This window comes from Fukomys damarensis, unplaced genomic scaffold (genome assembly GCF_012274545.1).
Source record: "Fukomys damarensis isolate Sample0158 unplaced genomic scaffold, DMR_v1.0_HiC HiC_scaffold_19, whole genome shotgun sequence".
In the NCBI taxonomy this organism is placed as follows: Eukaryota; Metazoa; Chordata; class Mammalia; order Rodentia; family Bathyergidae; genus Fukomys; species Fukomys damarensis.
The window spans coordinates 4,984,543-5,004,019 of NW_022900931.1; the positions used below are offsets into that span (position 1 = coordinate 4,984,543).

At 44.8% G+C, this 19,477-nt stretch overlaps 1 protein-coding gene across 10 annotated transcripts in view; it reads left to right on the top strand.

Moving 5' to 3' along the window:
• Positions 1-19,477, top strand: part of Efcab6 (EF-hand calcium binding domain 6) — a 210,288-nt gene that overhangs the window by 59,461 nt on the left and 131,350 nt on the right. For 5 of the 10 annotated variants that reach the window (XM_010634367.2, XM_033766188.1, XM_033766187.1 and 2 more), the window contains exons 7-11: positions 4,737-4,873; positions 4,986-5,102; positions 7,374-7,448; positions 9,115-9,227; positions 17,509-17,633. In XM_010634367.2, coding sequence (XP_010632669.1) covers positions 4,737-4,873; positions 4,986-5,102; positions 7,374-7,448; positions 9,115-9,227; positions 17,509-17,633 — 567 coding nt within the window. The other 5 variants (XM_010634369.3, XM_010634370.2, XM_010634372.2 and 2 more) reach the window with 4 other exon arrangements.

The following is a 19,477-nucleotide window of genomic DNA, read 5'->3' on the forward strand; positions in this document are numbered from 1 at the left end:
TTTATTGGTACCAGGGATTGAACTTGGGACCTTGGGCTTGCAAAGCAGGCGTTAAAACCGCTGAGCTTAATCCCTAGCCCCTATAAACTGAAGTTTTGAGGAATCATGTTGCTCTTCCAGGGTTACCTGACTGGTAGGATGGAGCTGGGATTTCAGAGCCTTTGGCCAGCCATCACTTGCCCTTTGTGATTAGACACACTGGGATTGTCTTGAGGGGTGGCTGCCACCCAGAGCAGTTTTGTGTGCTTCTCAGGACAGGCCACCATACTTGAGAGCAGGTGTGTACCTTCCCCACTCCACGCCTCCATCTTTATAAATTCATCAGAATCTTTTCCATACTTTGTCCAGCACTGGAATTGAACCCAGGGCTTCATGTATGTCTGTCACGTGTTCTGTCACTGAGCTGCATACATTTCCAGCCCCTTTTTTCATTTTAATTTTGAGGCTGGCGTCAAACTTGCAATCCTCCTGCTGCAGCCTCCCGCTGCAGACTCCCAAGTAGCTGGAATTATAGTCATTCACCATGGTGCCTAGCTCCAGAATATTTCAAATTAAACTTTGCTTTTATTACTTTTAAAAAATGGAATGTTTTGGGCTGGGGATTTAGCTCAGTGGTTTTGCTGCCTGCCTTGCAAGTGCAAGGTCCCAAGTTCGATCCCTGGTACCAAAAAACAATGGAAGGTTTTTTTGTCCTTCACAGTCACCTCCTCATTTTTCTTTGCTCCTGTATAAGCAGGATTTCGCTTCTTTGCCTGCACGGGGTAAAGGTTTGCCTTTACCTCTGAGGCCGCATTTCAGAGCTTTGAAGCTCTGTGTCCCCTGCCTCTTCCCAGCCAGGCTCTCCCGGTCCTGAAAACCCTGGTCATTTTGTCCGTCCTCCCTGTGGTCCTGCCTACTCCAGCCTCGGCTCCAAAGGCACAGAGTGCTGGGGGTCTGGCACGGCCTATGGTGTGGCGGGAGTGGGGCTGGAATGAAGTCTGTCCCCAGGGGAAGGGACCCTGGGGCAGCGTCTTGAGAAGACCTCAAGCCTACTACTTCCTGGTTTCTGTGTGGCGAAGGCATAGCTAGCTCTTGTTTCAGGGTGCTTTGAAAAGCCCCAGCCCTTTGCTTGTGAGCTTTATAGCTCCTGAGGTGTGTGAGGGAGCTGGCGCATGGATTAAGAGAATTTACTCTGCCCAGGGCCAGGGAGTCTTTTTGTCTTGGGTCAGGAAGTTTCTCTCCAGCCACCCCACTCCTCCCCTGGCAGGGGGAAGCAGCCCAGACAATATGCAAATGTTGGGTGTGGCTGCTTGCCAGGAGAATCTATTTATGGATGCTGAAATTTGAAATTCGCATAACTTTTCACGTGTCACAAAATAGTCTTCTTTTGGTTTTTTCCAACCATTTGAAAGTGTTAAAGCCGTCCTCTGCTTCCAGGTGTAGGAAATCAGGCGGCAGGGTTTACCCTACCTAGGATAAAGACAGCCAGGTCCCCTTAGTGAGGAAGCTAGGTGCCATCAGCCCTCCCCAGCTGACCTCTCTGAGGAATTGGAGGGCACCCCACGTTTTCTTTTGTCAGACTTGTCCTGGATTTGGAGGAGTAGCAGCCTGTCTCCTCCTGTTAACTGTGCCCCATTGTCCTTCCCTGGGTGCACTTGTTTCTGTTAGCGAGCACTGCTCCCCAGCGCAGGGGACTGGAGCTTGGAAAGGGAAAGCCTAGGTGGCAGAACGGGCCGGAAGGGGCTGGTTAGGGCTACACCGCCGTTGAGGTCAACAGTGGTAGGAGGGTAATTAGGAAGCCAGAAGAGAAGCCACCAAGTCCTCTCCCAGAGTGGACAGGGGCAGGGCTGGGGCAGGGCGTCCTGAGCAGCAGATACAGTGTGTTCTTCCCCTCCTGAAATCCTAGTACAGCGGCAAACATGTCCAAGAAACTGGTCCACATCTCGCTGGATGAAGACAGACAGTGGACCGATACAGATAGAAACTGGAAATGGTCCCCAAATGGCTGATGAATGTTAAGGGGGAAATGGACCCCCGAGACCAAGACCTGAGGGAATACAGGAAAGGGGGTATCCAGCAGAGGGCACCTGGAGGGCAAGAGCGTGAGGGACACTGTAAGGAGGCCCCTGCAGGGAACGGGGTGGGGTGGGCACAAGCACCATCAGTGGGCCCTGGGCTCCTCGTTTCTCACCATTTCCTCCTCTCCCGCCGTGTGGGGCCAGCCCTGGACCCCGGGGCCCTGACTGTGCCACCTTGGCTAAGCCTCACCATCTGCAGCTCTGTGCTGCGGCTCGTGCCAGCCTCCAGTCTGACAAGTGATAAGGAACTTGGAGATGCAGCTCTGGTGGGCGGGAGCTCGCTGCCAGCTTTGCGGCTGCCTGGCTCTCCACACTGGGCATCCATATGGGGTGCTTGGGGGTTTTAAAAAAGTGCGTCGTCTCCTGTCCTCCTCCGTTTCCCCAGAGAAGCCGCATGGGGATTGGGCAGCAGGCAGTGCTGAGTTTCCTTTGGCCGAGGGTGTGAGAGCTCTTGGGGCCCAAAGCAGAGCAGAGGGTGGCACACAGGAGCCCTGCCATCCAGCGGCTGCCGCTGCGCTCCCTGAACTTGGCCTCCGGGTCCTGTGGCCATGTGCTCTGTTTGTTGGGAGGTGGTATGTAGAGAGTTCAGGGTGGGGCCTTTAATCGGTGATCCTATTACTGTCCTCATCTCGGGGATACCCAGTGTCATCGTTCTGTTCAGAGTCCTGAGGGAGGGATCCTGGTCTGAGAGGTTAGGGGAGGAGTGAAGAAGGTGTGACAGGAGCTGGGCACAGCTCAGTGGGAGAGGGCTTGCCTAGCACACAAGGCCCTGGGTTCTGTCCCTACGCTGTAAGTAAAAGGGGGCTGACTGTGGATGGAGTGTGTGTGTGTGTGTGTGTAGGGGCAGTGGGTGTAGAAGGACTACCGTGGAGCAGTGCCCCATCCCACGGGGTGAGTGGCTTGGGGCTTGAGGGGTCCCAGAAGCACTCAGTGGTCCCCTTTTCTTCACCACATCAGGCGATGTGGATGAGGACTGGGCCAGGCAGCCAGCTGGATCCACTCAGGGATGGGGTCTTGCTAAAGGAGGAGGAGGGGAAGTGGGGTTTGCACATCTCTGAGGGGTGCCGATGAGCACAGAAGGGAGCCTGTGGAAGAAGGGTGGGAAGGGCAGGGAGCAGGTGGAGCAGCAGGCCGAGGGTGGGATGAGGCCGGTGACCTCTGGGCACCTAGGAGTGAGGCGGAGGAGGAAGAGGGTGGCAGAGTGCAGGCTCTTTGCACAAAGCTGGAGGCTATTGGTAGTGACAGGCATAGAGCTTGGGAGCTGTGTGTCACAGGGACTGGCTGGCACAGGGGTGCAGAGTGAGTTTCGAGGGCTCACATGGCCCAGGCAGGAGCACTTGGAGGTCTGCAGATGCCTGAAGCAAGGAGGTGGTGGGGACAGCAGGTGGAGCTGAGGCTTCAGGGTCAAGGCAGAGCTCATGGCGTCTGGGGCTGGAAAACAAGGACAGCCATCCCAGGAGGGGCTGCAGGGGCATCTTGCTGGGTGGCAGGGTTTCTCAAGTGTAGGACAGAAAGGGGACATGGAGAGAAAGCCCTGAGGACTGGGGTGTGTGGGTGGAAAGGGAGCAGACCTGTCTGATGCCTCTCCAGACGGCCTGTGAGGTACACTTCTGTCCCTCAGGGTCCAGGCTGGTCATGGGCTGGGTCCAGGGATGCAGAACCAGATCCTTCCAGGACCCACTACACCACCTGCTCCTGGCTCTCACCCACTATACCCGGCCCTACTGCTGCCCTTCTGTCCCACCTTGGCTGTGAGAGGTCACCACAGCTGTTGTGCAAGGGCCTGGCCACCACTTCCGGCTCAGGGCCAGCTCCAATGGGAAGCCTTCCAGGTCATTTGGCAGAAGTGTTGTCACCCTCTCAGAAGGCCTGCAAGCCTTGTTGCCTGCTCTGCCCTGTTGCAGTGAATAGCCATCACATGTCACCTCTTTCCTGCGGGGTTCCGCAGCGACAGATGAACCTGAGTTTAAAGACAGCTGAGGGATTCTGGACACAGCTCCTGAGCCTCCGTTTCCTGGGCGGGAGATGGGGGAAGCGGTGGTTCTTCTGGTGGGTTGGGAGGACCTGTACAGGGCTCTACAGAGTGAGGCCCCACTCTCTCAGCTCCCAAGCCCCCACCCACCTCCACTGTCTTCATGGGTTCAAGGCCTCGCCACACCCATGTGCCCAGTAAACATCATTTGCTGAACGGGGGAAGATCTCTACAAAACTTTCTTGTAATATCTTTAAAAGAAAATTCAGAGGGGTTGAAATATACAGCCATATTTTCTAGCTCCTAGTAAAAATAGTTTGCATATGGCTGAGAAAAATAAAAATCATACAAGGCCAGCTTTGCCAGAACTACAGTTTTTAAGCGTAAATTAACAAAAAAGATTTTTCATACGGCCCTAAAAAAGGAAATGAATTGTGTATGAAACTTACTGCTTTACATCAGAAAGAAAGTTTTTTTCTAAACTTACTAAGACCATTTACTGAGAAAATTGCCTTGGAAACATTCAGTAAATGCAAAGTGTTCTTTTCTCCATAGACGTGTCATTTTGCAATGCCTACCACCGTGAATCTTTGAAAACATTTTATTTTACAAGAAGTATTAAAAAAAAACTTTCACATTTTTTATTACCATTTTGGGTTTTAACACAGGATCTTTTGACTTTTCTGAAAATGACTTTTTGTACGTAGGTTTTCAGAAACCTGAAAACGATCATCAAAGCCTTTCAGCTTGTTGATGTTAACAACACCGGCCTGGTGCAGCCGCAGGAGCTGATGCGGGTGCTGGAGACCTTCTGCTTGAAGATGACGGAGGAGGAATACCGGAAGTGAGTACCGAATACCGGAAGTGAGTACCGGGAGTCCGAGCGGGTCTGCAACTGCGCGGCCAGTCTCCTCCGCCTCCTCCGAATTCTGCACCCCACGGTTCTCATTCTCCAGGGCCCCCAGACGCGCCGTGGGACTTGCGACTCCAGAGCCCACTCTTCCCTTTCCTCCTTGGCACCATGCCTTCCACTGGGTGGTTCCAGGCCACAGTGGAGTTACGACAAGCCTGGGGTGAGGACGAACAGTTTCAGGATTCTTTTTGTTGTTGTTGATGTGCTCTTCCCGATGTGATGCGATGACAAAGGCCATCTTTCTTCCAGGGTTGGGCTGGGGTCGGGTGGGGGGAGAACCCTGAACACTTACGGCTCCAGTGGAGGGTGGGCTCCCGTTTGGCTGTTTATGAAGCGCCTGCCTGACACAGTGCCCGTCTGTGCACCTTAGAGGTTTCCTGAGACACCTTTGTCCTCCTTAGCCTCCGCCTCCACCTCCCATGGTTTCAGTTATCCACGGTCCCTCAGTCTCTTAAAGTATGAAATGGGAAATCCCAGAAACAAGTTTTAAATAACTTTTCTTATGGTATGTTGGTTTAGTTGTCCTATCTTATTGTGAGTTATTAATCTGTTTCTGTGGCTATACATTAAACAGTATCCTAAGTTTGTATGTATGCGGAACGACAGAGTCTTATATAGGGTTTGCTGTTATATACCCACATATTCTGCATCCCCTGAGGTCTTGGAGCGCATCCGCTGCGGGTAGGGAGACATCTGTTTCCTACAGGTTGTTCATAAAAGTACTGAGCTTGCTTTCACCAGGAGCTGAAGAGCTTCCTGCTGCCCTGGAATCAGAAGATGCTATTAACTGGGTCATGGTTGCCTCAGTCCGGTCTCAAAGATGAGGAAGCTACTGCCAGGGGCAGAGGAGTTGGCCTCAGGGCAGGGACATGTGGCAGGCTTGTGACCACTGCACACACGCTGCAGCCACTAACAGCAAGGAAATTTAAAACATACAAAGTATATTTTTCCCACTCCTTTGAATATTTTTTCTTTGCTCCTCTTGATAACCCACCTCAGAATATAAAAGACATAATAGATGTTTTAATTTTTACATCCTTTCCGGCTGGGAAAGTGTCCAGAATAAGATCCAAACAAAACAAATTAAATAATTTTGCGCACGCAATTATAGAACAGAAGCAGCGCTCTCCTAAAACAGGCAATCAAAGACAAAGCTGTGTTTTATTTGACAATAAACCTTGTGTTTGGCACTGCAGTCTCCAACCTAGTAAATCTATAAAAAATGTTACTGTCTGTTTTCCCATCTCTTTAAGTATTGAATAATAAAGAACTCTACAAATTTTTATTCGAGACTTTTTTTTTAAGCCTCCAAATCAATGCTGTTTTCAAGATAAGGCTGGAGAAACTTCACATAATAGAATTGCTTCCTGTAGACAAGACCCGCAGAGGATCAGAAAGAGGGCATTTCTTCAATTGCTTTAATGCTTTCCTTGCTGAAGCTCAAGCATCACTCTTTCCTGGAGAAGCTGCTTCAGTATTAACTGCGCCTTTTTAATTTGGGGGCAGGAAATGTGATGCATCTTTGAATCCTTTCTTTGATCTAGCAGCTTTCTAGTTAAGATCCACGTTCTGCACTGGCTGCCGTAGGAATGGCTGGGCTCGTGCTCTGTAGTCAGGCCCTCTGGGGTCAGGTCTGCAATCCACACATCCTCGTCCTGGGGACCTGGGCGCATCCCCAGGCTCCCTGAGACTCACGTTCTCTTACAGAATCGAGCGCTGAGAGCTCACCTGCCAGAGTGGAGCCAAAACGCGGTGCAGTGTGGGTCAGGTGTCAGTGATGCACCTGTGCACAGTCGTAGAGATTCTGAGTGCCCGTTGCTCCTCTGTGGATAGCTCCTTTTAGGATGCAGAATGCCGGCCAGCCTATGTACAGCAAGAGGCCAGTGATAAAATGGCCATCAAGCCCTGAAGTATGCTGTAACCCACCATCCCTCCAGGCCAAACTGAATCTATATAACGTAAATCTATGAACAGCCTTACAAACAAACTAAACTCTGAATCTCAAAGATCAGCCTGCTGCCTGAAGCCTATGGCTTTTTCTCCAGGTGTTTGCACTGGACAGGTCTGTAGGCTGATGGGACTCCTTCCTTCTCCTCCAAATCTGGCCCCTGGGAAGCCCACTTACCCACTGGCTTCTGCAGGTGTGTGAGGCCCCTGCCCTGATTTCAGGTCCCTGAGCAGAGGCCCTGGTCATTGTCTCTACAGAACATTTCCATCTCCCATCTTTGGTTCTTGTCAAAATCCTCTGGAGATGCTGCCTTGCTGGGCAGGGCAGAGCTTTGTTGTGGCAGACTTGTGATTTACAGTGGTACGTATGGCTCTTAGTGGCTTAGCAGGATCAGGCCAAGAAGAATCGAGAACTCACCTGGTAGTTAGAAGCAAGTGTTACGATTTTATTGTACTGGTGGACTGATCAGGGATTTCTCCACAGAGCGATCAGCCCCGAGCTGGCAGTGAACATGGTTTATGTGGATCAAGGGAAGAGGAATGCAGAGACAGAAGCAAGGCATGTAACATCAGTTCATTGGTTGAGAAAGTTGTATTCAGTTTACATGATTGAATAGAAAAGTACACAGGAGTTCATTTCATTTGCATAAGACAGAAAAGTAGGATGACATCATCTTGAGAATATAGACATTTACTGAGAGCAAAAGACAGTGAAGGAGGACATGTTGGGTTGTAGGAGGGGTATGAGTTGGGTGTGGCTTTTTGTCAGGTCAGCTAGCTGCAGGAAAAAGTTTTTGCTCAGAAGTCATTTTTTCCGGTTCAGCTTCAGTCTTGAATTTTTATCTGTAGGACATATTCCCCGGGTTTCTTTCTGCCTGGGTGTCTGCAGCAGGGGCTGCAAGCTTGGCCAGGCTGGGCCAAGGCATGGGGCTGGGTTGTCCTCTGAGCAGAGCCCTGTGTTCAGGAAGAACGTGTTGTCCTTGAAGTCCCGAAGGCCAGCAGTGGACCTTTCACAGAATCCTGCATTTTCCTGGAGCAGCCCAGCAGCCAACACATTCCTACACTCAGGAAGGCCTCCATGAGCAGCCACCTCTGCCTTCCACAGGTCCCTGTGTATTTCCACAGATTGAGGCCAAGGAGGAAAGATGGGGCTGTTTCAGGAGCTTCTGTGTTAATATCTGGCAGCTGGCATCCCTCAAGATAAGTTTTTTCAGTAGAACAATAGGCAGGCTTCATCAAAGTGGAAAAATAGGTGTGCGTTGATATAAATACATGACATTGCTCTCCATTAAATTTGGAAAACAGAAAAATAACAAACACCTTAAGTAATAATTACTAAATTTTGAAAAAGCAGCATGAAATTAGATAATTATAGAAACCAACACATATGGAGAAAATATAGCCAAACATGTAAAAACTGTCAATTTTTAAGAAATGTAATAACTCAGAAATTATCTGGAAAGACATTTCTCATGAGGCAAGTTTGAATAATAGAAAATCCATTTTAAAGCATCCAAGCGTTGTGTTTATCTCAAAATATTTTAGGGATAGATAGTAGTTCACATGTTTTAAAGATTGCTTGTTATGTGTGAAACACCACAGAATGCTTCAAGAACACTTGCTATTGGCTGCTTTGAGCCACGTGACATCTGTGGGCCTCAGTTTCTCTCTAGTGTAATAAAAAAGATCACCCGTGTGCCTCCTAGTCCCATCCAGCTCTAGGTGCCCTGGTTATGGACTTGTTATGCCAACTGGCTCTCTCCCAGCTCTGGATCCCTCCATGTACTACAGGAAGGTGATCTGCTTCTGCTGTCCCATTGGAATGGTGGCTGCCTGGGCCCTGTGTGTCTTCCCCTCCCCCAGGAGAAGGAGGCAGCTCCGTAGGATGGCTCTCTGTTCATCCATCGGAAGGCCCAGGAAATGGTGTCCTTCAAAGTATCTGCATTTGAAAAATCTGCCAATAACATTTCCTAGGATTTACTTTTTTTTTTTGGTTACCACGGATTGAACTCCTCAGGTCCTTGAGCTTGTGAGGCAGGCGGCGGCACTGAGCTAAATCCCCGGCCCACCCAGGGTTTACTTTTAATTCCAGTTTTTGCTAGACACAGACATGAAAATTAATGCCGGTCTCAACGCAAAGGATTCCTCAGTAACGCAGAAGATAGCCTTTATTTTAGAGCCGCTGCATTGTGTTGTCTGATTTGGAAAGAATATTTGCATTTCAGGTTCTCAAAACACTACAACATTGATAAAGACGCCGCGGTGGATTACAATATGTTTTTGAAGAACCTCAGCATAAGTAATGACCTGCATCTTAGATATTTTATGTGGAATCAAGGTAAGGACCTTTGCAATGTTTACTAAAAATTTCAGTGTCCTTTGGCACGGTCATTCCTATTCTATGAGTCTTTCCAGAGAGAATACTTTCAAATGTGGAAAATGGATCGTCTACAAAGAGAGCTGTGGGATCATTAGTTAGGATCATGTCAGTGCTTAAATATAGAAAGAGCCTTGAGTCCCAGCACATCCTGCATAGTAAAATGGACAGCTAGGAACAACGCACCAAAGATAATATAGGAAGTAAGTGTGGAATCAGTCTTTGATTGCAAAATGACCCCAAAGAACTCACAGATTGTGTTTAAGTGATACCTACCTGAGTGTTACTTGATCTTCTTTCTGCTTCTTCTGTATTTTTTGAAAAATTTTGATAATGGACACATGTGCCTTTAATGGGAAAAAAATCTTGATAAAAAAGGCAAAGGAGCTGAGTAATTTACAATCACATCAGATATGTAAAGCCAGGTATCTACTCTTGAGAGGGAATAATCCCAGCTGCGTCTAGTCCGTATCCCAGCCTTATTAATGTGGACCCAGAGGTGTCCAGCTGTGGGGTAGTTCTGGAGAAAACCGGGGTCTAGTTCTTAGAGAGGGAATGTCTGAATAGCACCCTCTCCCTTCCCAGCCACGGGTCAGTTTTCTGGCCTTAATGGGGTCTCCCCTTAGTGCTTTCCTGCCCTGAAGGTTCATCGCCTTGACTGGTTTATTCAACCCAGGGCATCATCGTCTGGTTTCAACTTAATTAAGTTCTGCAAACACTCACTGAGCACCTTCTGTGATTGTCAGTTCCGCCTCACTAGCAAGCTGAAAAATGACAGATTGTCTGGTTTCAGCCTGGTTTTGCTTATGGCAGACCCAAGGACTCCAGAACTGCCCGTGGCAGGCACTGTGCTAGGCATGTTCTGGTATCATCTCCTATCATTTCCCCTGCAGCCCTGCAATGAGTGAAAGATTGAAATCAACCATCAAACAAGTCTCGCTAGCCAGAAATAACTGTCAGCATTATTCCTGGCATCCTCCCATGCATGCATATGGAAAGGAGAGATAGAGAGAAAGAAATCTGTTTGTAAAATGGGGTCGTGTGGATGCTATTTTATATAAGAACAACTTACTTGGAGTGTGTCAGAGGAATAGAAATTGCAGTGAAACTCAAGAAAATGACAGATACATTTTGGCCGGATACAATAACCACAGGTTACCCTTCCCCTTTCAAAATGTCTTAGACTTTGATCTGCAGCTTGCTAGGACTGGGTCTGGGTGCTAAGTCTGATGCCTGCTTCGTTTTCTCCCCTTTGGGGGATTGGCTCTTTTCCCCCAACCTGGCTAGGATGTGCTTTAGGGCTGCGTCTTCTACATCAGCTTCTGCAGTGTATTTTTCATGATTTCCTGGATCCTTCTCTTCATGTTAAGATTTTTAAAATAATATACTGTGTATCTCCCATTTTGCAGATTTTTAACTTCAGGGATTCAAATCATCGTTCTGCTGGACTGTCTTTGTTCTCCATAGCTATTAGATTCTCTCCAAGTGATTTCCTCTTGTCTTTTTCCTGTTTGCACAGTGATCACCTACAGTCTGTATTTACATGCACAATTTGATTTTCACCAAGATCTGTTCTATTCTTTGTCATTTCTAATTTACCTATGAGATCCACTATGTTCTTTTAGGTGTATTTATTGTTTTTCATCTCATCTTGCTGTTTTTTCACCTGTCATTGAGCTGTTGTTTTACTGAATTCACATCTTCAGTAAGATACTCTGTAATTTTAAAAAATAATCTTGATGTACATTTCCTTCCAACGCGGTCTCTGCCTTTTCTTCTTCATTATCTAGCATCCCTTCTCTCTCTTTTTTTTCTTGTACAGTTTGCATTAATTTCAAGAAATTTGAGTAAGTTGGGGTTTTTCTGGTCTGTTTTAATTTTTTCATTGACCTTTTATTTCTTGTTACATGTTTTTTCACTCGTTCCGCGGTTCAGATATATACCTTTAATAGATGAGAACCTACCTTTAGATACTATTATCCTAATTCCATGAAGTGTGAGAACTTCACAGCAGAAAGTTCTCCGTCGTTCTTCCCTTGTGTCGCCCTACATTGCTGCAACTTCCATTGTTATAACCACTGAGGTTTTTTTGTCTGTTCATTCATTAAGAGTATCTATTCTCAAACACAGCTACTTGAAAATTTTAAGAATATTCCAAAGCTTTATGTCTTATATCTGCTAATTCCAACATTTTGATGGTCTCAGAGTTTGATCTTTATTGATCCCCTCCCCCCTTTTTTTTCTTGAATGTAGAATGCAGTTTCCTGTTTTGGTAAATTTGGAATTTATCCTTAATATGGTAAATTTTGCTTTGTTGCACACTATGGATTCTTTTATATTCCTCTGCAAATTTTAATTTTTTTGGGGGGGGGGCTTGTTTAGCAGTCACTTTTCTTGGCTGTGTTGGAACTGACTGTCCTCCCTGAGGGGTAGCACCTGAAATCTGTGTGCTGTTGTCTCATCCTTTGCCTGGCAACTCGGCTTCTATTCTGCACACCCAAATTCAAAAGTTGGCCAGAGATTTGGCCATGGTTCACCACACACTCTGAGGATTTCCTCTGCGTCTCATCTCTCTCTACAGTTGCGGTGGCAGTCCTGAGATGTTTTCTGATTCCTGAACCCCACAAGATCCTGGGTTTACATCCAACTTCTAGCCACAGAGCGGGGTTCCTGCTGGGGCCTGCCCTCGGGCACCGAGCCGAGCTGCCTGGGATGCCATTTTTCCAGTGTCAGCTTCAGTTGGTGTCTGCTTTCAGCTGTTCCCCAGCGCCTTCAGATAGTTTTATTTATGTTTTGCCTGGAGTTTATAATTGTTATCTGCTGGGAATGTTGGTTTAATATGAGCTAATCCACCATAATTGGAGGCAGAATTTTCTGGCTGCTCATATTAAGTGTTGTTTGCTTTTTCATATACATGTAATTTTTACTGTTTTTTCCCTTTCGCTTATTTCATTAGGTGCTGTAAAAGAGTCAGTTTCATAATACTATTTCATTTTACCATGGAAAGCTCTCTCACTTCTGGCTCCAAATTTTATCAGTAATCGGCAGCAGGCTTTCCTTATTGATGACACATAAAGTATCCATACATCTCACAGTGAAAAGGTGTCTTTGATTTGATCAAATATAGGCTGTATATCTAGTTCCCCTGTACACTTCTGAATATGTTCCTGTAGGAAGCATGATCACAATACACGGTGAATGCTTACATCTTAAAAACGATCGCAATAAAAGACACACTTCTCTTCATCCCCCTCAGAATCCTCCCTCTCACTTCTAACACATTTTTCCCATCGTTCTTGCCGCTTCCTGAAGCATTTCTGGAGTCCTCTTTCCTGAGTGCCTTTAAGAGACAGGAGCAAAACTACTGTGAATGCGGCTACCGAATGCCATCCAAAGAAAACTCAAGCTTGTGAAAACCGGGCGCTGCACCCTCACCCACCGTATTCCCTGGGTCTAGCACCGTGCAACTCCTGACCCGTCCCTAAAGGCAGCATAACCACGAAAGTGTTACATGTTGAATCGGTTCAAGGCATGGAGGGAGCAGCGACAGTGCAAGTAACGACCGTCAGGAAAGAGGACCTCCAGAAGTTCTCCAGCAGGTGGCAGTAGTGCTGGGATAAGCGGCTTGGGAGTGGTGGGTAGTATTTTGAAAGGGTTAATGGCTACGCATCTTTCACTTTTGTTAATTAAAAAAATATTAAATATTCACCATAATTTTCCCGTCGCACCTCGTGTATTCCCCTTCCCACAGTGCTCGCTGGATTCCTGCTGCTGCCTCCCAACTGGTCTCCTGCGCTGCCCCGTTCCAGTCTGTCCACTTTCTCACTGAACTCCTAGTCTCTGACTTCTACAGCTGAAATTCAAACCTGTCCATTAGAGGCTTTTTGTGGATGTTCTAGATTAAAGATGGAGCCGTTTGAGGCTCAGGGCCAGTTACATTACAGCTCTAGACTGAGGCTGTGGACACCCAGGCCGGAGGCTGGGCAGCATCAGCAAAGGACACATCTCCAACACCAGCTGCTCAGCTCCTACTGCCTTCCAATCGGCACCGCATTCTCAGCCCCACAGGGGGAATCTCAGTACCCAGAGCAGCCAGGTTGGGTTGTGGTGGAAAACATGTTACTTGGATGTTGGCTTGGCTAATTTGAATTCTCATGTAATTTGGTTTGGGAAAAAATCCAGGCAAGTCCCAGAGAGGAGAGAGCCCAAGATCAACCTCAACTTGGGGTTTATCTTGTAGTTCTTCCTGCTCACTTTGTTCAGAAGTGGGTCTTGCTTTCTCCTGACTCAGCTTCCCCCAGACAGCCACACAGTAGTGGAGATCACTGTCACATTTGCTCAGTGGCTTCTGTCCATCCTGTCGTGTCCCTAGGCCATGGTCACTCGAAGCTTGCTTTCTGGTGTATTCCTTCGGAAATGCTCATGGAAACGATACTCTCCGATTGCTTATTCATAAGTTTGTGGCCTTAACAGTTGAAAAACATTTCTAGGTATACAAAAGAGCGGTTTCCTTATAAAAAGAGACATGCAGCCTCACATCTCTTGCCTTGCATATGTGTGCATAGGGGTGGTGGATCCCCTTCCTCTCAGTCACAAAAGGTTACAGTTGACACCTCTGTAACAAGACATGCTGATGGGAGAAAAACACAACATGTTAATAATGCACACATGTACATGGGAGCCTGTGACGTGTTCACAGATGGGGCTTTTCAGAGGTGGCTAAATCTAGGATGTGTGATAACTGGATTATTCCATTGATTTGTTTAGCGTAGTTCTAGGTGTGGATGATGGAAAGGCCCACCCTAGATCCCTAGGTGTGGGTGGCACCAATCAATAGATTTGTAGTCTGAGGGAATAAAAGGAAAGGAAGGCTTACTCCTTGGCTGCTTTCTGCTTGCCCTGCCATGGGCTGTTTCTCCTCTGCCATGCCCTTTGCCATGGTGCTCTGCCTTGGAGCCAGCCAATCTCTACAAAATGTGACCTGAAATCAACATTTCCTCCTTTAAAAAAAATTCCTAGGGCTGGGGATTTAGCTCAGCGGTTCGGTGGCCTGCCTTGCAAGTGCAAGGACCCGAGTTCAATCCCCGGTACCAAAAAAAAAATTCTAGGTATAAAATCCTTGGAACTATTTTTCTTGAGTATCTAAAATATCTTCATCCATTGTCTGATGACATGAAGTTTTGCTGAGGAAAACTGGTGACAATTTAATTTATTTCTCTAATTAGCTTGAATTTTTGTGGGGATGCCCAGAGATTTTTTTTTTTTTAATCTAAAACCTGATAATTTTGCTGGAATATGCCAAGATCTTATTAGGTACTCATGACTGATTTCCTGAGTATGCCATTACTATTTACATTTGCAGATTTGAGGCTCTTTATTTCAGGAAGTCTTCTTGAATTTGTAATTTTTAGTATTTGTTTCTATTCCACTGTTTTATTTTCTTCTCAGCTACTCATATTGCATAATTCTTGGATCTTTCTTTCATGTCTTCTTTTCTGGACAGTGGCTGTCTCATGAATCTCCTTTCTTTTTTCTTCTTTCCTCTCCTCCTTCTTTCGCCTTTTTTTGTTTTGTTTTGGTGCTAGGCTTTCTTTCTTCTTTTCCTCCCTTCTTTCTTTCCTTCCTTTTGCTTACTTGATATAATTTGCATTTCACTTATACTACTATTGTATTTATTTACTCCCAGGTTCCTTTTAGTCTTCTTTTCTAAAATGATTTATTTCCAGCTTTACTGAGATATAATTGACAAATACAAATTATATACAGTTAAGGTACATAATACTGTGATTGGCTATATGTATACACTGTGACGTGATTACCACAATCAAGTTAATTAGCACACCTACCTCCTTTTTCAGTGTGTGGTGTGAACTCATAGTTACTACCTTCATGGTGACAGTAGCTAATCACATTGTCAACTTTAGTCCAATTTCCTGGTGACTACGGTTAAGGATACTGTATTGCAGAGTGGAAGTGATTTTATTTTTTTCTAATTTGCTCCCAATTTTCTACCATCTAATGTCTGAGTTTCCTCACTGTGGTTGATGTTTCCTTCCATGTCTTCTATCACTAAGGAATTTCTTATTCATCGGTCCGTAGCCCACATTGGTTGGCGATCTAGCACATCCAAGTAGACCCTGCCCATGAGCCCATCCAGGATGTACCCAAACCACTGTAAGCTTCAGATCCCTGCACACCACTGGGATCAGCAAGAGCCCTTCAGAGAGAGGCTGGGGGTGGAAGTCACAGTAGAGCATTTGCTCAGCAACACCAGGCCTGAGTTCCATCCCCAGTACCAAAAGAAAAAAAATCCTTCAGAAGAAATCTTGGGAAAACCTGAGGTGGGGGGGATTCCTGGAATGTGAGACTGATAGCATTATGGGAAGAGGGAGTCGCTGAAGATGCTGTGACTATCCTCCCCTCCAGCATGGACACCACGAGTTCCAGGATGGTGTGCTGTCCCTCCCACCCAACCCACTGGTCCACACGCCGGAGGCTGGGCATGCTGCGTGTGTGTGTGTGTGTTCCTGGTTAAAGAACAGGATGCACTATCTGGAAGCCCAACCTAGAGACCCGGGGAACTTGACCAGCAGGAGCCTGAGTGGGGACTTGGCCTCCTCATCTTCCCGCAAGGCTTCTTTTGGCCTGGGCACTCTGAGATCCCAGCTTCGAAATGCTGGGGTCCTCGAGGCCAGAGTGTTGCATACCAGGCTCCTAAGGACAGGCATTGTGTCCAGACTGTCTTTTTCTTTTTACTGTTTGTGGAGATAGGAAGTGGAATTCCAGATCACTCATGGTTTGTTAGCTGCAGATGAAGTGTGCTTCATTTGGTTGGAGTTTATTTGCAGACATTTTAGGAAATAAATCTGGGAAAGCATTTGTGATTCTTTGTGGTCAACTTTGAGAAAGAAGATGGCTATATTTTAGATTTATTTTATTCACTTTTGTTATGAAAGTAATACATGTTTGTTTGACACAGCTGTAAAACACAAAATAACCAGCTCCCGTAATCCTGCCTCCAGAATCCTACCAAGGTGTTCTTTCTGGCATGTTATCTTTCCCGCTGCATGCATAGAGGGATGGAGAGGTTGGAGAAGGTACATCAGCATTAAGATGAAAATTACGTTAATTGTTCTTTTATCAGTCCTGAAGTAATGTATAGCAAGAAAATATTTCCACACCCATAAATTTAGACATGCATCTTTGTTTTTAGCATCTATGTATTATTTCACAGGCTTGATGGCCACTAATTTATAAAACTCATCCTCTGTTAATGGGCATTTAGAGTGTCTTTATTCCCTTGTAAACAGTACAGAAATGTTCTTATCCAGATGTCTCTATTGAGTAGCACTATTATTCCATGAGTATAAAGTATTAAAAAAAGATTTAAGAATATCAAGTGTGAGGGTTTTTTTTGTATGTAGAAGCCAGAGCTGCTTATCACCATTCTCTTTAAGCTTTCATTATTTGACAGTATAAAAAAACGTTAACTTGTTTTAATTAGGCTTTAAAAATTATCAATGTTTGAGCAGTTTTCATACACTTATTGGATTTTTTTTTAACGTTACCTGTCTCTTACCGAAGTATTCTATTGGATGTTTATATCAATCTTACTGATTCATAGGAGCTAATTGTATATTACAAACATTCATGTGTATTTTTGCATACATTAGCGATCGTTTTCCCCACTCATTTTTCTTTCACTGCTATTTGTGCAAACTTCAACCAAACACAATTTAAATAGTATTTGTGCTGTCAGATCTACCTATTATTTAAAGGATTTCTGGGTTTACTATTTTCCTTGGAAAGTTCTTCCCTCAGGTAGATTGTGTAATGTGTAATAGTCATCAAAATTTTCTTCTACTACTTTTATGTTTTTATTTTATTCTGTTTGGTGTATATCTAGGGTTTAACCTAGAATGATAGTGCATAGAAGACTAATTTTATTTCTTTCCAAAAGGTTCATCCATTTATTTATTTATTTATTTCTGTTTTTCTGGACACAATCTCTCTATGTAGTTCAAGCTAGCCTCGAACTCAAGGAAATCCTGCTGCCTCAGTACTGGGATTACAGGCATATGCCACCATGCCTGGCTCATCCAATTGTTTCAAAGAATTTATTAGATCATCTTTTTCTTGGTTCATTCAAGTCTTATTTTTTTTTTATCAAACAGGTGATGATTAAAAAGAAATGGTTTCCATGTAGCTTTGACAATGTGAACAAACTTTTTTGTTTTAATAGAGGTCTCACCAGAGAATCAACAAGCCAAAACCTTAAAGAGAGAGCAGTCACTCGATTCTGCACCATTTGAAGAGAGCTGGAACAACTATTCCTTAGATGATGTTGAAAGGGTCTTCTGCCAAGAGGTAAAATGTTTTCCTAAAGCATTTTTATCAAAAGTGTGAACACAGCCAAATGGACGACTGTCACAAACTCTCAGGTCTAGGTAGTGTTTCTAAAATTTGTTTTCATCCTACCCACATCGCAAATTGACAGACCTCTTTCCTCTCCCAATAATAGTGATTGATGCACTGGTAACAACAGTGATGAGAAATTGTTAAATACTCCTCTGCACCACACAAAACTAACTCTAACAAGAAATATATCAATCTTATATAATGATATGATGCAACTTAGTTGATTAACATGAAAGAAAACTTAAATAAATGAAGAAGGCTTTTCTACTTCTTGGACTGGAAGATTTGATATTAATGCCTGCTTTGCCTGTATCTGGATATATGTTCCTTTTGAAAAATTGCAACAGTGGACTCATCCTACCATACATAAAGTATTTTAAAAAGTATAATAATTAGAGCAGTGTGGCAATAGATCAGCAATAGATACTCAAATTGATTTAAAAGAATATGTGAATTCACTTTTGCTTGTTTGTTTGTTTTTTGGTACTGGGGATCGAACTTGGGTCCTTGTGCTTGCGAGGCAGGTGGTGGAACCACTGAGCTAAATCCCCGGCCCTGAATTTAGTATATTATCTGAGTCATTTTAATACAATATAGTGGGGGTAGGAGTGGATTTTTCAGTAGTTATTATTGAGATAATTCATAATTCATACTTTTACGGAGGAGCTTATAACCATTTCCTCTTCACCAAAATAAATTTTGAATGCATCAGCTGTTTAAATCTGAAGCAAATAATATGAATGATTCTTTTTTTATGGTGCTGAATTATGCTAGGCAAGCACTCTGCCACTGAGCTCTAATGTACCCCAAGCCAGGGTGAAAATTTTTACGTCTTCAAGTCTTTGAAACATAAAGTTTGACTACATGACAATAAAAAGATTTTGAGCAGCACAACTTTACATTAACATATGATCAACTTTGTAAAATATGTGAAACATAAATGAAAAACAATAACTGTTCCTTGCATCCAGCTTTTACAGAGCATTAATAGAAAATTTCCAATGAGGAATAAACTAAGAAAGCCAGTGATGGTGGGGAAAGGAAATAAGGGAAAAGAAAAAACCATGAGAAAATGAAAAAATGGAAATAAAGTATTTGTAAATAAGGAAGGAAGAAGTGGGTGAAGGGAGGGCAGGGATAAGGGGAAAAAATGAGAACCAAGATCTGTCGTGTAAAAGTACAAGATCCCAATGATGAATGTGACTGTACTGTGTACCTAAAATGTACCAGTAAACTCAATGAGAGAGAGACAGAGAGAGAGAAAAGAAAGCCAGTGGCAGTGAAGCTGTAAGAGAAACGAGCACTTTAATATCTGTGGGTAGACTGATAAAATTTGCTCTCTCTAGTCAATGTTGATTAACAGCTTTATTGTTTTCATACAAACCATGACAGAATGACCCATGACCATTACAAAAAAAGTAAGCAATTCTGAAAAGCACAAAGAAGAAAGTATTAAATTATTCACAGTCCACTACTCAGAAATGGTCAAAGGCAGCATTTAATGAACATAACTGTAGACCTTTCTTTACTTTAGCATGGAAGGGTAGGCTACATCCATGGGTGGGTAGGAGAGTGGACAGACGGATAGAAATAACCATTTACTTACTTATTTTTTACAGAGTAGAATTGGCAAGTAAAATTGTATCTATTTAAGGTGTACAACATCAGGTACATTGTGCAGTAATTACTACAATCAGGGTAATTAACATATTTATCACCTCACCTAGAAATTCTTTTTTCTTTGGTACCGGGGATCGAACTCGGGTCCTTGCACCTGCAAGGCAGGTGGCGGA